This window comes from Thamnophis elegans, chromosome 3 (genome assembly GCF_009769535.1).
Source record: "Thamnophis elegans isolate rThaEle1 chromosome 3, rThaEle1.pri, whole genome shotgun sequence".
In the NCBI taxonomy this organism is placed as follows: Eukaryota; Metazoa; Chordata; class Lepidosauria; order Squamata; family Colubridae; genus Thamnophis; species Thamnophis elegans.
The window spans coordinates 69142623-69164283 of record NC_045543.1 but is presented as its reverse complement, the minus strand read 5'-3'; the positions used below and the strand labels follow the sequence as shown (position 1 = coordinate 69164283).

The 21661-nt window shown below is 34.3% G+C and overlaps 1 protein-coding gene across 1 annotated transcript in view; it reads right to left on the bottom strand.

Moving 5' to 3' along the window:
• BNC2 (basonuclin 2) overlaps positions 1-18079 on the bottom strand; it is a 285256-nt gene extending 267177 nt beyond the window's left edge. Inside the window, 1 exon segment of the mRNA XM_032213999.1 lies at positions 17963-18079. Coding sequence (XP_032069890.1) covers positions 17963-18064 — 102 coding nt within the window. The 5' untranslated portion in view covers positions 18065-18079.
• Between the last annotated feature and the right edge of the window lie 3582 nt (positions 18080-21661).

Here is a 21661-nt window from a genome sequence, read left to right as displayed (position 1 = left end):
TGATCCCACCATAAAAGATGCTTTGGAAATGTTGCCTGTATCTAAAATACCACAGAACAGTTGGATCCCAGTCATTCATTCCTACAGATCTAAGGCTGACCTTGTATAGTTTCATTAAATGTTACATTAAAAAGTTACATGGCCAAAAATCTAGAATGTATGGAAAAATTAACCGAAGGAAAACAGATGAGTTATTCACATAAACCTTTCTGCATTTCTGAGAAATGTAAAGTTATAAGGATGGAATTTACAGCTATGTTTTAGAATTCTCCATGTAATTTTAAAAATATCCTTCTAACAGCAAAGGAGTGGGTTTCTTTTTAACCCAGCAGCCACAGAGATGCCTACATTCTCTTTGTGAAGTGCTTCTTAACAAGATATCTTGTGTTTGCCAACAGTTTTAAAAAAGTGAAAAGTAAAAAAAAATACCATAAAAATACAAGTCATTGAAATCTTTAAATCAAAAGGCACTCCTGTTCTTGATCATCTCCATATAGAGGATAACTAAACTGAATATTTCTTCACCATAAGAACAGATTCAACCCAGGGCACCTTGGACATGGTAATTGTATATTATTCTAAATATCTTTTCTCAACCCAAACACTCCACCTCTGTGGAATTCCTAGAAATTCCAGCTGGTATGACCACTGTGTTAGAACCAAATACAACCAGACAGAACAAGCCTGGAAATTGCTGACAAAGTAAAAGTATATATTATGAAAGTCATTATGAAAGTAATTTGCATGGTCTTGCTTATGCAACAAGTCTTATCGCATCACTTGGGAAGAAGAGTTGATGCTATGTACTAACAGCTTTATGGTGACTCTCGATGCCAACTTTCAATCACAATTTTTACGACACTGTTAAAATATGGTCTTACGTGACACAGAATTTGGTAACAAACACAAAAGGGTCATTTTTAGCTCCATGGTGATCTCTTAATCACTATAAACGCAGTCCTGCATAAATTGTTCCTGATCTATACACTAGAACCCCATATAATTTGTATAAAGACCAGGATTGGTGCTTGAGTGCTAAAATAAAATATGATACAAATTCTGATTCTAAGAATTTTCATCATCATAGTGGAGAATCTTGAAAAAGTAGCAGAGAAAAACACTCGTACTGAAGTGTTACTGATAGAAGATAAAATCTGGGTTTTCACTAGTATGCCAATAATCATCTCTAAGAAGTTGTTCAGTGTTGCACTGCTGCTAGAACAAAACCTCTTGTAATTTTCCTTCAGTGCAGGGGCTAACTAGGGGTGGGAACTTGGGATGACAGCAATAATGGGAGAGAAGCGCTACTGCCTTTACAACTGCCTACAGTAAAACAGACCATTAAGACGAGTCTTTTCATTAAAGGCAAGCAAGTAACGGCAAAGTGACATGTTTTAACCTGACATTTTGTTAAGAATGAGCACGCTTTAGGAGTTCATAAAAAAGTTAAGAGGGTTCTGTGGTCCATTAAAGATGAGCTGAGTAACACCGATGTTCGGTCTATGTAAAATGTGTCACTTTGGAAGTTTCCAACTCAAAAGCCCTAAAGTCTATTTACAGTGCAAAGCAAGATATTTCTATGCTGTTGTTGTTGTTTTTATTATTTTTATCCAGCAGCACATTAAATTCTCTTAGCCATTTTTAGAGTCTAAGTGAAATCCTTATTCTATTTTTCTTTGGAAAGTCTTGTGAACATTTATGCCACCCACCCTGAGCTTCAACAGCTTACATTTCAGTCTTTTCAGAGAAGATAAACACAGCAGGTAAGGCAATAATAATGAAGGGGGAACGAGATCTGCCTGGCACATGATATAAGGGGCAGAAACACACACATATGGGGTAGGTTTATCTAGTTAGGTAGAATATGAATGCAATTTTTCAGGAATTAATAGCATTTCAAACAGTCCTTCCCCACTGCTTCCTCCCATCCCCGGCCTAAATATCTAACTCCCAGGTGAAAGATTTCAAAAAGTGGTAAACTGCAGCTGTGTTGACATTTTACTGAAGAGGGGAGGGACGGGGAGGACATACCAAGCAGCATCATTCTGACACACTTTGTAGATACTTCGTTACAAGAGGCACCAGTCGCTTGACGTGAAATACTTGATTGGGCAGCAAAATGGGTTTTACTAATTTATGGTTCCTGCTAGAGTTTAGCTTCTCCCAAGATTTTGGAAACAAACCATATTAAGCTATCAACTGCATCTCAATGAGAACTGGACACTATCCAATTAGCTCCACTCAGTCTTACTTAACAATAGCAAATACTTTGTCCCACCCATTACCTACCGTGCACATACCATTTTAATAAAGGGCCTGCTTTCTGGAAGAAAATGATAAAAGAAAGAAAATCAATAATAGAATAGACTTCACTTTGAAACACAAACTAATTAATTACTTCTGGCTGAGAAATATTAGTATTTGATATGTCTGGGGAATTCAGTTATGAGCAGTTCTTTTCTATATAAAGCTCTTTTAATATAACATGCAATAAATATTAACAACTTAATTCTGCACTAACTTAGACTGATACTGAAAACTGACTCCAGACTAGTAGCTGCTACTCAGTGTAGATTTCTAGTTGCAGTAAGTTGCATAGGAGTGACCGAATGTCCAGTGCTACAAATAAATCTCAGATATTCATACATTCTTAGTTTGACTATGTATATTCTGAATGTGACCAGAAATTTAAAATGTACACACTTAATTGCGGTTCTATATGCTGACAATCCACTCTAAACAATATTTTTTGCATGAAAGATTTTATACCTGGCACTTTCCTTCCTGTCACAAAGGTCTACTCAATGTGGCTTCAATGCAGGTTTTTGTGGAACTCATTACAATTGTAACTGATATTCAAAGTTGAATACTGTAATGCACAAAACTTCTATTCTTTCAAAAGAATATCTTTTGATCACATGATTATGGGGATGCTGCAACAGTCATAAGTGTGAAAACGGTCAAAAGGCAATTTTTTCAGTGCAATTGTAACTTTGGTCACTAAATGAACTGTTGTATATCGAGGAGTACCTGAATATCAGTACTATACATTCCTTATTTTCTCCAGCAGACAAAAAGGCTGGCAGTAGTGCCTGAATTTTTCTTAACTGCTCTAATTGCAGGATTCCTTGTGATTGTCTACAAATCCAGGCAAGGATACATGGGGGAAAACACGAACAAGATTTCTAATGCCCGAACTGGTCTTTATTAGAACAAATTACATTGAAATCAAAAGTGGTTCCCCTCCCCCAAGCACAATTACAAGGGGAATAAAAATTGGCTATACATCTTGCTTGGTGTCATTGGCAAGTGAGTAGATATGTCAATAAAACTTGTTGACAAGTCTAAGTACAATTTTATCTGCCACATGAATCCATAAGTCACAGCTGGAGTTTGTATGGATTGTAATTCAGCAAAAGAAGCCGTAGCTTCTGTTTAGCTATAGCCCCAGCTTTATTGATAAAATGGTGCCAGAGAAGAAATGACACATGTTCAGAGATTTCAACTAGCACCAGCCTATGCCACATTTCCATTGTTCTCTAATGTAATATAATATTTGATATATTGATATATACAGTTTGGAAATTAATACATTTCATGTATTTAATGTAATTAAATGTCTACATCTAAATATTACTTCAGTTTGCAGTACACAAATGGATTGGAGCTGGAAAAAAATAGGAACTGTTTGAAATGAAGCTGAAGAAATGTCTGCACATTTATTCATTTACAGGAATATGGACTGATGATAACAAAATACTGAGATATTATATTGGGACCCAGAGAAATTTATATTGCCAAGCAAATATGTAGGGCTCTCTCTTAATGGAGCTCTACTGACCGTATTTCCTTTAAAAAAGTTGGTGGTGTGTAGACCTGAGAATTCTAAAGGTCGTTCTCGACTTACACCCATAACTGAGCCCAAAATTTCTATTGTTAAGTGAGACATTTGTTAAGTGAGTTTTATGACCTTTGCTGCTTTTCATTCACCCAATGTAATTTTTTCTCCAGATAAATAAAGCTTTCTTAATTATTCACAGGACTTTGACCAACTTGTCTTGCAACAAAAATTGAACTACTTTTGAACTTCCAGGGGAAACATAGCAAATTGAAGACATCACTGCAAAAAAATTGATGATGACCACACCAAATGCCACAGCAAATGCCAAAGGACTAGCGAGTAGACCAATTCTTTACAATTTCTCTGGATTCGATAGAACAGAAGATTGCCCATATGTGCTCTGTGAGTAGCAGCTGCTACTCACAAGGAAACTGCAGGATAGCAGTCTTCTGCAGGTTTGACCATCAGCAGATGAAGGGATTAGCCATCTTGCTCACAACCATGACAGGGTCTTTTAAAGGACAGTAAATTCCCAAGATGCGCTTTTGGAAATTGTCTAAACTGTCTTAAAGCTATTAAAGACCTTTGGAATAACAAGTCTGAAAAGTTAGCTTCAATGTTGAACAAATGAAAAATTAATTAGCAACAGAAAAAAACTAAATATTTTAATCTAAGAAATTTACAAATGGATTAAGGGTCAAGTTAAATTTAGAATATTGGTTTTTGCTGTAAGGTTTTACAATTAACTATAAAAAAGAAATAGCTTCTGTATGAACCAGAGTTATTTTGTCTATCTAGTTAACGCAGATAAACAACTTCATGATTTTAAAAATTGGATACTAGTAGGGACTAAGAATTATAAATAGAAGGAAAATTACAAAGCAACTTTTGCTGTCAGTTAACTGGGATTTACAAAATGTTCCATAACATTCCAAATATTAAAGATATATTTGAAGATGGAGCCAGAAATTAGTAGCATTGTCAGTAATGTCTGATTCTATGGATAGATTATATCCATGTCAATGATGGAATATCATGTGGAACAAATTTGTTTTACAAGGCAGAGAAAATGTTAAAAGTGAAACTAAAAATGAGAGGTAAACAGATTGTATATTATTGGATATACAGAAAATACTGAAGTTTTAAAAATATGACAAACCACGAGAATGACCTGGAAAAGTTTTTATTATTGAATCTACAAAAAAGATTTGTTAAATCCATGAAGAAGGCTAAAAATTGAAGAAAAATTAAATCTTACAACAATATTTTAACTAACTACAAATTAAGACTATAAGAAGTAAAAAAGAAGCAATATAAAGTTTGTTTATTTGATCAAGATTAAGATAATAGATTTTTGCAATCCTTTATGGATATATTGCCAACATTACGGTAAAAAATTTGATATTTTATGGATTTGCTTATAGATAAGGGATGGGATTATGAGATGAAGTGGTATCTGTAGGTAACCTTATAAAGTGAAGAGTTACTAAATTCTAATGAAGATTGGAAGTTATTTTTCTTATTCTTTTTTTCTTATCTTTATTTTTCTTGCAAATTTTTCTTTTTCATACTTTTTAAGTTTAGTTTTTAATTAGTTTTTATTACTGTAATCAAATCCTTGATAAAATTATATAAAAAATTAAATTGCTTTTTAAATGGGAAAAGATAATTTTCATTTCATATTTGAAGCCAAAGATTCTTAGCTTTATTTTCTTACAAATAGGAAATGGAAATAAACGTTCATTGGCAAGTTGAAAAAAAATCACTACAATGAAATACTAAATTGCATACTTTTTGCAATAATTTTCTGATAATATCATACCAAGAACAGATAGTATGTAAATGATCTTTATTTATCAAAATCCAGTTGATTTTAGTTCACAGAATAAGAAAATACATTAAAATTGACTAAATAATTTTATTGGATTTTGCAATTATCTATTAAATTATGCATTCAGCCACTTATACCATCTATTTTTTCAAATGTATGCATAAAATAGTATATTTGCAAAATAATCCAAGATAGTTTTGCATTACACCATTTGCCAAAGTGCACACAAAATCCTTCTATGTCACATAATTTTCTTTGCGTCATTCTTTAAATTATGACAGCCCCAAATATACTTCATAGCACCTTTTTTTTTTTTTTTTTTTACTATATGAGATCTGAAGTTCATGACTTTTCCAGGCAGTGAAAGTCATGTTGCTCTTCTAATTGTAACCTCTGATTTGCAGAAACAGACATGTTAGCATGAGAAAAGGTGCTGGGTTGGTATTAAAACAAGCTATGCTACAAAAGATACCACATTCCAAATATAATGAAAAAGTAATTTATTTGGCTGTCTGTGTTGCTATCTTCTAAACAACTATTAGTTTTTCCTATTAAGTCTAAGCTATGTAAAAGTCTACAGTGAAGTAATGGAGAAGTTAATTTTGAATTTCTACTAAGGAACAAAAAGGTAAATTTTATTTGAAAATATGTTCTTACAACAAATACAGCTACGTCCAAACAGTGGAAATATTACTGTCCCCTTTGTCAGACTCATTCATTCATACATTCATTCATCAATTTATTCATCCATCCATTCATATTCTCTCTCTCACTCACTCACTCTCTCTCCCTCCCTCCCTCTCTCTCTCTCTCTCTCTCTCTCTCCCCTTCAGAAATAGTGATTCTGGGCATTTATGCAGTTATGTACCGAATAACTGCATAAATTAAATATGTATACTTATGTGAGAATAAGTATCACTGAGGACAGTAGGATGTATTTCCAATTCAACTATATTGTGTTAGGGTGATATTGTATATTCCTTGTAGTAGCATCTAACCAATTCCGGCTGATATATGATTAGACTCTGACCATGTTCATACCAGTCAGTATTTAAGTGGGAGATCACTAAAAAAAATCCAAGCACTGTAGGCTATATGGCAAATTAAAAAAAATACAACCTAAAAACAATGGAAAACCAATCCTTTTGCTGTTACGAAGAAAACTATGTGAAAGTGTTTGCAATATGGCCAGAAGTTCACCTCAGTTTGAAAGAGACTTTATGTTTATTTGGAAAGAAAGTGGTTTATTTTTTCCCCACAGAAAGGTGGCGTATAGTTTGCAAAGTAAACTTCTAACATTTTAACAATTATATTTCTCATTCATATGCAGAATTATTTATATATATATATATATATATATATATATATATATATATATATATATATATATATATATAAAAATATTTTCTGTTTTATATATATATATATATATATATATATATATATATAATTTGTGCTGATAAATATATATATATATATATATATATATATATATATATATATATAATTCTATTTATATACGATATATATAAACATCACGTTACTGATTGAATATCTAGTTTACTAGGACTTAAGAAAGATTGAAGGACAACATTACTTCCACGCTGACTAGAACTCTAATGAGTGACTAAACATCTCTATAGCTAGTCGCTGGAGACCGTGTATAATGGCCATGCACACAGGAAAAAATCATGCCCTTAACAACTTTTTAGTCTGGAGGCGGAACATTCATGCAATACATAAAATGTTGATAAGAGTGAATCACCCATACTGTAGAAGTGTAACAGACTATTAATAGTTTATTAGTGTGGCTCTATTGTAATCTAATTCTAACAGAAACCTCAAAAGAATCATAATACCTTGAGGTTCAGTGCTTCCTCTGCAATACATTAATTAGGGAAGGGATGTCCAACCTTGGCAACTTTAAGGACTTGTGAACTCCCAGAACTAGCATGCTGGCTGGGGAATTCTGGAAGTTAAACTTCCAGAATAGAAGAGTGGAGAACTTAAATCAATATACCTCCCCCCCTCCCAATAAATCAGTATTATATGGTTGTTTTTTTAGCATGGGAGTTTATGGCTGTTTGAAAACAGCTATGGATCCAGTCAGGTGGATCAATCAAAACCATTTCACCCATGATTTACAACTTATCTTTTCTAATGCATGCTATTTTTAATCCACTCAACAGGTGACCAATTAGCATTTAAAATAAATAATTGCAACCCACTGCATTGTATATAAGCAATACCAATTTTAATAATTAACACTGAATGATTTCAGACTTAAAGCCTAACTGAAAATCTAAATTAAAAAAAAAATACCCAGGGGGATTGACTTAAGTATGCACTTAAGAGTTTATCTAGACTTTAAGCTGCTGTTTCTTTTCATTTTTTTTCCTTGTAACATCTAGATAAAACCTAGAGAGTTGTGGAGGAATGCAAAGCAGATTTCATGTCATGTGTATCTAAAGAAAAGCAGAATAGCCTCCTCTCCGTGGCATTTTTCCTATTTAGTTTACCTTTATTTTTTTTTCTTTTCCGCAGAAGTCAATGTAACTTAACAATACTTTAATTCTCATTAGATCCCATCTAAAGTCAGCAAGGAGCCTTAAATTCCAACTGGATTATATAGGAACAAATATATCTTTGTTGTATACCTGCACCAGATTCAGGATTATACCCCCCATGCCTAAATCTTTTCATGTTTTCAATATGGTTTCAATTCAGACAAGTGCTGGTATCCTCATAAAGTACAATGAAAAATTATCTAGGTATAACATGCTAACCCCAGTGAGGAAGAACTTTTAATCTCTTCTTCCTCACCCTTAATGCTGATCTTTAAAATATTCAAATAAAAATATGTTTGTAACGTACCTGTTAAATCATAACAAGGTCAATAAAAATCAGGTTTTGCAGGAGTCACAAATGCAGAATGTTGTACTGAATTCCTCCACTGAATAAAATCTCTCTATCCTACTTATAAAATGACAGTCAAATGCTGCCAGCTGCAGCAGGAATGCTGACAATGCCAAGTAGTGTAGGGTATTATGGATGGGTAGAAATCTCACTACAGTGCTCCGTTTCTACCCTGATTATACCAAAAACAAACTACCTTTTTATATTTAGAAATAACTTAGGACCATTTTTTAAAAAAAAATAGAATTACACCGTTCCCTTTCAATGCAAAAATAATTAAATCCACACTAATTAAGCATCTCAATTTAATATTAGTTTTGCTATTGCATAAAGCCAGCTGGAAGTAATTACTTTTTTTCCACGTGTACTCTTCATTACTGATATTTTTTTCCCCCCTGCAGACAACTAGTTCAGATGATCTTGGCAAATGTAAGTCTTGGCTCAATTGTCCTGGGAACAAAGAGCTATGATGTGCAACATTAATAAAGTTGACAAACTTTAAAGCTTTACTAAATATAAGCAACAACAATAACAAAAATTCTACCAAGTACTCCAGTCAAATCCTGAGAACACTTCCTAGGATAATGTAACGAAACTCGCTAGGAATAAATATGCATAAAATTATACTCTTATACTTCTCTGAATTCTATAGGTTAATATGGAATACATACCTATAATATGGAATACATATCCATTTTTCTAGTTCTGGTAGAAATAATTTCCAATCAAATTTATCCATTTACTCATTTTCCCATTGTGTAAATTTATCAATTTACACAAGCAACTGTACTTTGTATATTAAGACATTCAAGTTCAATTGCACATATCTGCAATGATACCCTACTAAACATGACAATTCTATACAAGGAAAGCAGAATAGTTTTTATAATAAATTTTTCCTTATTTTTGTCATTGTATTTGTTGTATTTTAGTGTCCAGAAATAATGTTTGGGCTAAAATTCTTACTGGCCAGATAGATTAGGAAGAAAATGCCACTTCTGAAAAGGACTGAAGTGCAGACTACTGTACTATCTTTTCTCTAATATTCCATAAAGATTGGACCAGGCAATCTACCAATATTAGAGTCTGAGAAACCAAGTTATCTAATTCTACATTTTTATCTTGCCTCTCGTTACAGAGGCAAAATGAATAGACTTTCTGCCAATAGCTAAACTAGGGTGCTCGTATGAAAAATGCCTGGCAGAGGTAGATTTTCAGTGGTTCGCCTACAGAGTGTCATTTTATCCACAATTCAGCAGTTTTTCTCAGCCTGACATCTGATTGGAAAAACTGAAACAAAACCAGGAAATCCATGACATCCACATGGCCTTATGGAATAATAAAGCATACGTGAAGCTGTTTTCTTCTGTAATTTGACAAGTTTCTGATCTGCAAACCCCCTCCCCCCATTATCCTGTTTAAAATGTGAAAACTGCTCTCAGTGTATAATTGCAAATAGATTGAAAACTGATATGACAAAAGTGAAGACCCACAGAATACGCTTGGTCCTTTAAAAACACTTGCATGTATGTATGCAAAGGAATGGATCATTTCGTGCAGATTTGATATTGTTCTTTACAGAGAACACTATTTTTCCATCTACTTTCCACAGACTTAAACTAGGAGTTTCATATGATGTGATTGGAACATGAAGGCAATTGATTTTTATTCAAAAAACAGCTTTTGGCCACAAGTCCCTGTGTTTATAATTCATTTATTGAAGAAAATCCCTGATAAATTGCTGGTGCTAAAATATTTAAAAAATAAAAGCTGTCCTCTTTTTCATTTTTTCCCCTTCAGGTTTTATATAAGATGAACCGTATTCAGTTGTGACAGAACAGCGAAAATATTCTTTTCCCATGTCATATGGGAAAACAGCATGCATACTTAAGTTGCATTGGTTTTCATTAATGTTTCAGCATGATCTTATACAAGCTAGCATAGAGGCAAAGGCCAATAATTTCAGTGAAAATCACTATCAAGAAAGTGAACAGCATTATGTTGGCTTGCATTCATTTAGATTGCATTCCATGAAAAAGAAATTTTACTGAAATAAATTTAGAGGAGAATTAACATGCTGAAATGTATAAACATAGCAGTGTGCTGCAGATAATTTTCCACATCATTTTAAATAAAGACAATAAAATTAATCTGCACAAGTGACTCTTTTTCAGAAAATCATATTATTGTACCCTCTAAATGCTGTTTATCCCCTAAATGCTGTTATATTTTTAAAACTATCACACATAAATGACGAGAATTCAATGAGAAGGAATTCCAAATTATTCATAACGAATTAACTATTCCAATCAAGAGTGATCATATAGGATGAGTAAACTATTTCTACCAAGAATGATTTGTGTAGGATGAAATAAAAAACACATCAGAATACGTAATAGCTTTGCTAGGGATATAAATAATATTGTTTGTTTGTGTGTGTGTGTGTGTGTGTGTGTGTGTGTAATTTTATCTCTCAATTTTATCTAGAATCCCATTAATGGCTAAATCTGAGGGGGGAATAAAGGCTATTCAGAGTAAGAAAAAAAGAACACTAATATTGGACATTTCAAAAATTCTAATATAGACACAGAGAAGTAACACAACACAATATTTGACTTCCAGATTCTTTGTGGAATGGGTTTTATAGAGGTAAGCAGTGCCATATTAAGTTCACCTTCTCCAGAGTGTGTCTCTTCTTAAATTAAAATCCATTTTCCCTGTTACTTTTTCTTCCTCTGTAAGCATACTGTTCGTTTAACTAGCACAGCTGTTTCTCTTCACTATATGGGCCATATGAGGGTACACAGAATCTGATATATTGTGTGCCAATTCACATTCATAAATGTAGGATAAGCAAGGAGTAACTTACCATTCCCCAAACCACAAGTAGTAGATGAAGGTGATGAAACAGAAGCTGTTTAATATGATCTACGCTACACTGAAATAAGCTGTAGTTCATTAATTAAGGTTATTCGGAATACCCCTAAAAGAGATATTTCCTTTAGTTTTCATAGATTTTTATTCTCATCGGTTAGAAAAGAATCTGCCAGGGGGTTTCAGTAAAAAAAAAAATCTAGCTAATAGAATCCATTCTGTATATGCCCATATTCTCAGGACTTGTAAAATGGCATGTGTGAATTAAGCATTCTGGCAAAATTATCTTGAGGACTGCAAATAATCAATTTTCACTGAAGTTAAAGCATAAGGAAAAACCCTATTCCAACTTGAATATTTCAATCTCTCTCCTAATTCTTTTAAACCTCCAAATGCCCTAAATTCTGAAACTCTAAGATGTAACAATTTACTGGTCTGTATGAATGAAAATTAGTCCTACCATCAGCAAAATTGATGGTGAAAGGGAGGACAACCAAGAGGCTTTTATTTTGTTTGTTTCTAACTTATGACGCCAGCCTAGTATCAGTAAACCCAGTGTTCCTTTGCAATCGCTTACCATGTCACCATGACCTGCTAAATGTGAATTTTTTCACTATCACTACAATTCCTGCAATCCAGCCTCAGTTATGCAGGATTTTGTCCCAACATTTGAAAGATGCTATACTCAGCAACTAATTATTTAGGGTTAAAAGTCAAGGCAAGCCATCCTTTAAGCAAGAGGTGCTGCTGTTATATTTTACTGTGTCTGTTATCTAACTCTTTTATTCTGCACAAAATAGACAAGCTCACAAATTTAACTCTTTTAAATCTAGCACCTACAATTTACATTATACCATCATAATGATTATGCTTTACGATCCAAGCTGTTCATTACATCATCAAATTAGATGCCATGTGTATTCACTATTACTAGCTAAAGATAGCTTTAAAGTTAGAAGAAGAAAAAAATTACAGACTATGGTTAAAATAAAATAAATACATTGGGCTGTGTATAAAACACAATTGTTTTTGCTTTCAACAACTGAGAGTGTATTTCCTATGAATCCATCAAGTAGACAACACTGAAAAAGGAAAATTATGCTTGAATGTCAGAGTGCGTCGGTCTATCTATCTATCTATCTATCTATCTATCTATCTATCTATCTATCTATCTATCTATCATCTATCTGTCTGTCTATCTATCTATCTATCTATCTATCTATCTATCTATCTAAAATCAGATATTGGCATGCACATATAGCCTTACATATATTAGGCAAATTATTTTCTGATTCATTATTTTCAAGAAAACTCCAATAAGATTCTTACAATTATGTCTATTCTATACACCCTCACATGCAAAGAACAATATAGTATTATAGCTTGATGCTACATGTTTACAGATGTTCATTCATAGGTATCCAGGTAGTAAATGGAAATTGTGGTGACACAACTGTACGTCTGTGTGCATTCAATGTGAATGAATAAGAAATTGTTTTAAAACAATTTCTTTCAACATTTTCTAGAGAATAACCTTATTTGTCTTTTGCAGAAGAGTCAACTAGCACCTTAGCATTTAAAGTATTTCTTGAGAATATGTATTTATAAAAACAACATTACGGACAAATGTAGCTGCTGATATTATGCACAGACATAACCATGCAACATATTCACATACAAACATGTATATTCCTATATAAATCGAAAATGGAGAGATGGTATTGCATCCAAAGAGCTTTCAAATAAGAAAATGGATTATCTTTGGAATATGAATCTGTATGTTATTTTGAACAGCACATGTATTTCATATTCTTTCTAATAAATGGATCTGCTTACCTCTAAACACTCATATTACAAAGAACATCAATATGCTCAGAGAGAACACTTTCTCAAGGCCAAGCAAATCATACTACTTAGGACACCTTACCAGCAACAAATATTTTTCAAACCAGCATTTAACTTTTCTAGAATGAACTGTACGACACTCACAAACACAGCCACATACAGTATTTATCTCCCAACAGATTGAAACATTTATTTTACCACTGATACTTCAGAACAAATTAACAAGCAAGGCAAAATTATCCTTAACATATATGAAAAAATTCCAACTGCTAATGTTTGCCATAAAATGACCATCATTCATATCTTTGCTACAAGCTTCTCTTGTTAAGAAGAGACTTACAAAAAGCCTCTTGACAGTAAGTCTGTGAACCGAATGAACAGTGTTTCTTTCCCATTTACTGAAGTGAATTGCTATTTTATTTTATTTTAAATATGAAGCTCAGAAAATTTGTAATACTTTTACAGGTAAAAAGATAATATTTTACTCTAGGTTAATACAATCTGTAAGTAAATATAACTATCTTTCTGATTTAACTACTTTCTCATTACAATGGGGTGTTTTGCACTCAAATTGGAATGAAATATTCCTATTACATAGTATTTGAAAATGTAAACTTTTTCTGTGTAGAATATATTGCGGCAAAATAAGAAAGCTTTCATAACCAACCTCTCCAATATATTCCAATTCTTCATTTTTTCCGATGAAAAGATGCATCCGTATTAATATAAATATACAGATCTGATTTTAGTTTCCTCAACTTACTTCTCATCTATCTATGAAATGATTGTTCCAGTAATAAAGTCATTGTACTGATGAGAGAATTGAATCCACAATAGGAAAATTGTCACTTGTAATAATACTGGTGAGAAGCCAAATAAAGCAGCAGTACAAGATGTCAGATATTTGTGCTTTAATAAGATACAGTAACACAATGAAATTATGTTGCTAATTTTGTTGCAGCAGTAGATGAATTTAAAATTACTGTATAATGGCTCACAGATGAACACACAACCCCAGTATTACTCTTTTAACTGGCTGAAAAGATACCTTTAAGAGTTTACCTCTTTTGTATTTGAAACAGGAGAGTAAAAAATGCTTTTACTCACTTCTGGCATTTTTTTTATCATTATTCATTACTGCTGTTTTTATATTATAGTCAATTTCATTTAAAGTATTTTAGCACAGCTCTTAAGAGAAGCTGGAAGAAGGAAAATAACACCTTTTTTGATAAATGTAAAAAAACTATTCAATCAGAAAAACAAAAAAGGAAAAATTATTTTGTTATTCAAACAATCAATAGGCATTCTTTTTTACTTTGAAACAGAACTGGGATGTGTATGTTTCCATGTGTGCATTTACAAACGGCTTGGATTTAAATCTGGTCTCTGTTCAAATCAGTAAAGACCAGAAGTTAAAGGTTTCTGGATGCTATCCACCTATCACTGACCTAAGTGACCTAAAGAAGAGCCTTTGGAAAAAAGTTAAAATATATGTTCCTTTAAGTTACCTGCACTTATTTTTGTACACAGAAAATCCCTTTCAAAGGATCTGCAGACCAGTAGGGTTTTTGTTTTATTTTTTTTAAGGTACAAAAGTAGAACTGGTGTAAGGTTAAATGTCCATTTTTAAAACTTTTGAAACAAAGATAGCTGTGAATCTCTAAAGCTAAATGTTCTAATATATCCCGTTAATAACTCTCATAGCAAGAATGGTTTATCTCTATATATTCTTCTATGATGTATAGCAAGTAAATGAATATATTTGACAGAAGCACACTTAAACTTACTTCTATTTATTTATTTATTTATTTATTTCTAGTATATATTCTAAAAAAAATTATCTTAATATAAACTAAGGATTTCTGCTGCTCTCCAAGTACCTGTTGGTTTTCTATCACAGTGCCACATATTTACTTCAAATTGCCTTTAAAAAATTTTGAAATCTCCTTCCAGTTAGGAATAAAACTTATTCTGTGCATTTCATATAAAATCTATTTTATTAAACTATTCAAAAGTTTTATTTGCAGTGCATGTATCTATTTTATCAACAGTTTCTTATAAGCTATCAATCACCATCATACTAAATCAATCCTAGGGGCAAGGGGGATAAATGTGACCCACAGACAATATGGCCCACATAGCAACAAAAAAGTTTATGGTTGAGGCTGTCAGAAATATGTTCAGAAACATAGCAGTTGTAATTGATCAGTTAGATACACTGGATACCCAGAAATAGTATCTTGGAGAAGAATTAGAAATTTAAACACACCGTTAGCCATGAAGTGGAATCAATTAACTCTTTAAAAAGAGCAGGAATTAAAAAAAAAAGAAAATCAAGATTCTTAGATGCATTCAGGCAGACAACAGCATTCTAACCAACACTGGCACAAAAGCAAAACTTATACTTAAAAAAAATCCATACATTCAGCATTACCACTCTTACAATGCTACTGTCTCTGCAAGTGTATTTCAGTGGAATGATCAACACTGAATACAGCATCTGCCATGCATTTAGTCATATACTATACATACTATTATTCCTTTTCCAACACAGTCTCAAGAAAATAAACATGACCATATGTGTCCAGTAATGAGGGGAAAAGGAGAAACAAATCTTTATGCCCAACAAAACTAACAACCCCCCAAAATTAACAACTGAAAGTGGATGAACTCGCATTTTTTTATCTATTATATTTGCCTGCTCATTTGCCTAGAGTTGTCTTCTTTTTACTTGTTGGACTCTGTAGCCTGACATCTCCCACTTTTTATTATTCCAAAAACTATGAATGACTTTCTCTACATAAGTCAAACACTCAATGGGCAGTCTAACAAGAAGTATGCGGTTCAACAGTAATTTATCAATATGGTTTTAGCTGGGTTAACTCTTGTGTTGCCAAAACAAGAGGGAAAAATTACTCCAACTATGAAAGTTCTAATAATATGAGGATATTAAGAAAGAATGACAGTTAGGTTAGGATGGATATATTACTAGAAAATGAATGAAAAAATAAGAGACATGCAATAAACTGATATATAATGTACTGCATTAGTGTGTAGCATGTAATGTGAGAATTGTTCTTTTCATTTAGTCTCTGTAACATATACGTCGCCTTTTAAACTTAGGTTGATTACATTTCTGTACAGGAAGCCGGTATCACTTGTAATCAGGGTCCCTCTACAGGATAAATCTAAATATACTTTATTTGAACACAGCCATCCTATGGAAAGTACATGTGATATTTAAACTCTGTCTGTATACAACTATTCTACATTATAAACTATATTAGACCTAAAGATGTTTTCTTTTTCTTGAGTTTCCAAAAGGTATCAGAATTTGCTTTTTCTTTTCACTAAAAGAACAAATAATTCCCATTTGCTGCAAGAGTGCTAAAGTGAGAGACATATTCATGTCAATGGAATTCATTCATAAAAAAACCCTGACAATAAAAGACCTCTCTGAATAATAAAAACATAGCTTGCAACTTTTGATTGCTTCAGCTTCGTGATTAAGGAGATGTGAAACAACTTTTCAAAAGAAGTAATTTAAAAAAGAAAGAAAAACTAAAAGGGAACAATTAGCATATGCTTTATATTTTTTAAGTCTTCTTTACAATTTCTATCTTTTCTTTAAGTGAGTTTACACTGAAATCTCCCCCCTCACCCCCCCTTTCAAACTCTGTGTGTGATTATTTCATGCAGAACATATTTTACACAGAAGAAGCAAAAGAATTGTAAAAGAGAAGCCACAGCTTTCTGGGGCCCGTATCATTAAGAGTTTGGTACCAATACACCTACGAGCTCTGTGATTAATTATCCGTTACTACTGGCCTTGCAAGAGCATTTTAACTTTCCCCGTCCGTACCAGTCTCTCTTAAATGCAGCCCCAGGTTAAAGAACTGCTCTGGGTGGGGGATAACACACCAGGATACAACTCCAGAGAAACTGTCTTAAGAAAAAAGAGAAAGAGACAGCGAGAGAACAAGCAGCAGCTGGAACTGTTTCATCCAAGGACCCTCATCTCTGCGTTAGCAAGAATTCCAGCACAATCGCTTTGTCCTCTTTAGGATCCGGACACACTGTTTTCTGCCACCTGTACTCAATTAGACTGTTCTGCTTCCCACTTCCCAAGTTTAGAATTAGTTGTCATAAGGGGACTTACATATTCCGCGAGGAGTGAAAAAGGAAGAAAGGACTTTTGGCTGTAATAGTAGGGGCTTTAAAAAAAAGTTTAAAAAGGAGGAAATAAAGAAAAACAAGGAGATTGGGATAAAGAAAAGAAGACAAAGGCAATAAACCAGGATAAATAATCTCCCTGGAAAACTTTGAGAAGGGAGCTTCATTTAAAAAAAGAAAAAGCAGTATTAGGCTTTCTTGTTTGCTTCTTTCTATTTTTTATTTAAAGGAGCTCTTGAGGGATGCACCGAAGTCAACCCAGACATACCAAAGAATAAGTTATGACATTACAGAAACTATGCAGCAGCAGCACTGAAATGAAAGGAGCATGAAAATGCAAATGATAAAAAGGATGAAATGCATTTTTTTTTTTAAAAAGGGACAAAAGTATGCACAAGCCAGTGACAACAGCAGCAGCAACAGCAGCAACAACAACAAAAGTAACCCTTCCACATGTGACAATCAAAGAAAAAGTCTCCTACCTGCTGGGACATTCTGAACAAGAGGTTAGTATCAGCGTGCTGCCATGTCCCCATGAAACCCGATTCGGAGGTGGTTGCCGTCCTTGTTGTTCCGAACTGCATGGAGTTGTCACTGCAGGAGTCTCTTAAAGTCAAGCCTCTTGTCCTCTTTCGTTCTGTTTGTCTCTGAATGTCTCTGTCTCTCACATCCACTTCTGCCTCTTCTGACTGAAAAGTGAAGGTGGATTTTTTTGAGTCTCTTGGCAGCCAGTAGCAGGAGTGTGGTGGTGTTAAGCTAGCTGCGTTGTTCATTTCATCTGGGGGAGAGGGGCTTTGGGGAGGGGGCAAGAGCTTCTTTCGCACCTTCTGCACAGTTACCCCTATCATTTATGCATACCCTGTGACTCCCAAAGCTCGCCTTGGCTTGGTTTTACAGCTGCCTGTCAGGTGTGCCTGATGCACTGAGGAAAGACCCAACCATCAGCTTCATACTCTCAGCCACTGGATGTCATTGGATAGCAGAGCAGAAGAGAGTCAACTGCACTGTTCCACTGTCAGGCTCCAAATGACATCTTGCATTAGCCCACTTCGGTCTTAACAAATACATGCACCTTCTCTAAGTCGCCTGCTGATCGGAGGAAACTCCGGAGAACAAGCCGTGGCCCTTTGCCTGTTTTCTTTTAACAATCCTGTCAAGAACAGCTGTAATTGCTGACACTTCCCTGTTAAATGCAGACTGTAAACCTCCTAACAGAGAGGAGGGAAGAGGGCAAATCAACTCCTCACGCGCACACAGACAATAAGCATGCAGAATGCCGCACAAAGTTGATGTGACTTTAATGTAAATACACACACACACTGGCACACACCTATTAAAGACCGATGCGGATGTCACAGCTACTTTGCAATCATCCCAGCCCAAATTTCTCAACAACAACAACAAAAGCTCTTACCAAAAAAGAAGGGGGAGGTGGAAATAAGATAGTCTTCAAATTCTTTTACATATAAAACTAGAACAATTACATATATGTTTCATCTCTCACAGCTTTCTTCTCTCCCCCTCCTGTTAACTGCCTAAATGCCTTCAGGACCCGAAGTCAAAGGAAAAGAACTGTCTCCCTCCTTTTCTATAAAGATTAAAGTCCCTTTCTTTCTTTTGTCCTATTTAAACTTTACAGATGAAGACTGTATAACAGCCTCTAACAATCTAAAGGAAAAAGAAAAGGAGACAGGAGGAGCAAAATAGTTTCATCCCAGGAAAAAAAAGACATATTTCTATTACGATAAACGAGTGTTTATGAGAGATCCAAAGTCAAAAAGCCACTGGTATCAACAACTTTTTAAAATCATCTGTATTTAGAACAATACATAGTATTATCCTATTGCTGATGTGTAATTTGCTGTCCTATGAGGAAAAGCTGGAAGGAGGGGCAAAGGGGGAGAGAGGGAGGGAGGGAGGGAGGGAGGGAGGGAGGGAGGGAGAGAGAGAGAGAGAGAGAGAGAGAGAGAGAACGAACACCTACATAGACTACACAAATACTGCAACTTTAAAAAAGAAATGTAAAGCAAAATTCATGCTCCCTGATAAAATCAACTTGCATTAAAAAAAGAAAAAGGAATCTTGCTTGCCTCAACTGAATGTGTAAGGAACATTCATCTTCTAATAAAGTCTGCAATTTTAGAGGACAAATGTACTACTCCTGCAGTTTTTTTCTAAACTGAAGAACAATAATAAACCTTATCCTCCTCAAAAGCAACAAAAGGATCATGAGAAAGCTTCAATGGCAGCCTGGTGTCATTAGAGCGCAATGAGAAAAGATGAGGAAGTGTGCACTATGTTGACACAAATGTGTCTTCCTCTTTAGATCCTGGCATCTCCTGAAAGCTTTTCTGTTAAAACTTCCCTCCAGTTCACCGCCATTAAGCACACAAAAGTCTCAAAAGCTGCAAATTCAATATCTTAGCAGCAGAAATGAGAACTCAAAGAACTGTTGCCTTAAAATATATTAAGTCCACCTGCAGTCAAGAAAAATATTCTTGTTGCGTGGAATGGGGATGGGGGTGCAAAAAAAAAAACCCCACCAAACCAAAAGCAAACTGAACAAACCATGTGAGGCAATTGTGCCAACAGTGGCTGTACCTTTACAGCTAACTATTACCCACTTAAACTCCTTCTCAAATTTGCTAGCCTCTTGCTTTCTGAAGTGGCACTCAGTCCCTTAGTCAAGCTGCCTGCTCAGCTCCTGACCTTCCGACTAATGGCTGTTATTTGTGGGAGGCTTAAGGACAATGTCAATAGCCAGCTCCCCGGCTCTGCATCTCCTACGCAGTGTCTTTCTTTCCCTCCTGTCCTGCAGTCCTCCCCACTCCCGGGGAGAGAGAAGGGGGGGGAGGGAGCAAAAACCCACGCACACAAAATCAACTGGCATGCAGCAGCAAGCACCTGCAGTAATAGACTCTTTTATTAAAACTGTTATTCTGCAAGACTTGAAAATCCCAGTGGACTGGGCCATGTCAAAGCCGATATAATTAACTAGAGGCTCAGCAACGGATCAATTACCAGACAAGCAAGTGATAGTGAAATCAATGAAAGATCATCAGCCACATTATCAGTGTTGCAACTCATTAGGATAAAACTGAGAAATGTGCTCAAAGCCAGCCCAAGCAAGGTGGCATTACAAAACAAAGGGCTAATTTAGAGACCCTGCTGTGAACAATCTGTAACAGAATTAGCCTTTTTCCCCCCTAAACGGCACAGCTCTGTAACTAAATGTGACAGTCAGAGAGAAGCAGTTTATTAAGACACCAACTCCAAGTTTATTTAGTTCATAAACTCTCTCCTAGAAAATCAATACGGTCTGCACAGGGTTATTAGGCTGACTAGCTAATACATCCAAATCTTTTCTTCCCAAGCAGCATCTAACAGAGAGAAGAGAAATTCTCAACAACTGCAGGGGATGGCATGAGAAGAAAAAAACTTACCCTACAAAGGCCACATCATGGTACACAGTCCAGAAAGGCACTGCTGAGACCATTCCGGAAAAGCTAGCAAAACAGCATGTTATATCTTCATCACCACTAACTACATTTAATGCTATTAAATAAAAAAATTATTCCAATTAGGCATGTTAAGAATTAAGAAGTAAACCAACACATGCCAATTGTCGCCAGTTCAATGTATAAAATATCAATCGTTTCAGAAATAACAAAAATCCTTAGAATAGTAAAACATACAAAAATTACACTAAGGATTCTCTGCTGAAGCTGATGACCTTATCCACACCTTTAACTGAGAGTGGCATCATTTGGATAAAACAAGATATGTACATTCAGACCACACCGCCCTATAGTATTTTGTTTAAACTTAGAAGCTTATCTGAAAACTGTTCAGCATAAATGGATGGCGAGATATAAGTATTGTACAAAAATGTATTTCACCGCATTCGTATATAGTGAGCACATTTTAGAATGCCTAAGGCACTGACATAAATACAGCAAAATATACTAATGTGGCAAACCATATTTAGTTGTATGCTTTTTCTTAAAAATTATTTCTTTATAGACATTTTGTACTACTTGAAATGCCCTTAACCTAATAAAAAATGACTCATTAATTTGCTCTATAATAATATTCTTTAAATTCAATATCCAATGTTAATATTTCCCATTGAAATTAATTATTTTTCCCCTTGGTTCAAGGAAATTGTTACGATATTTTTT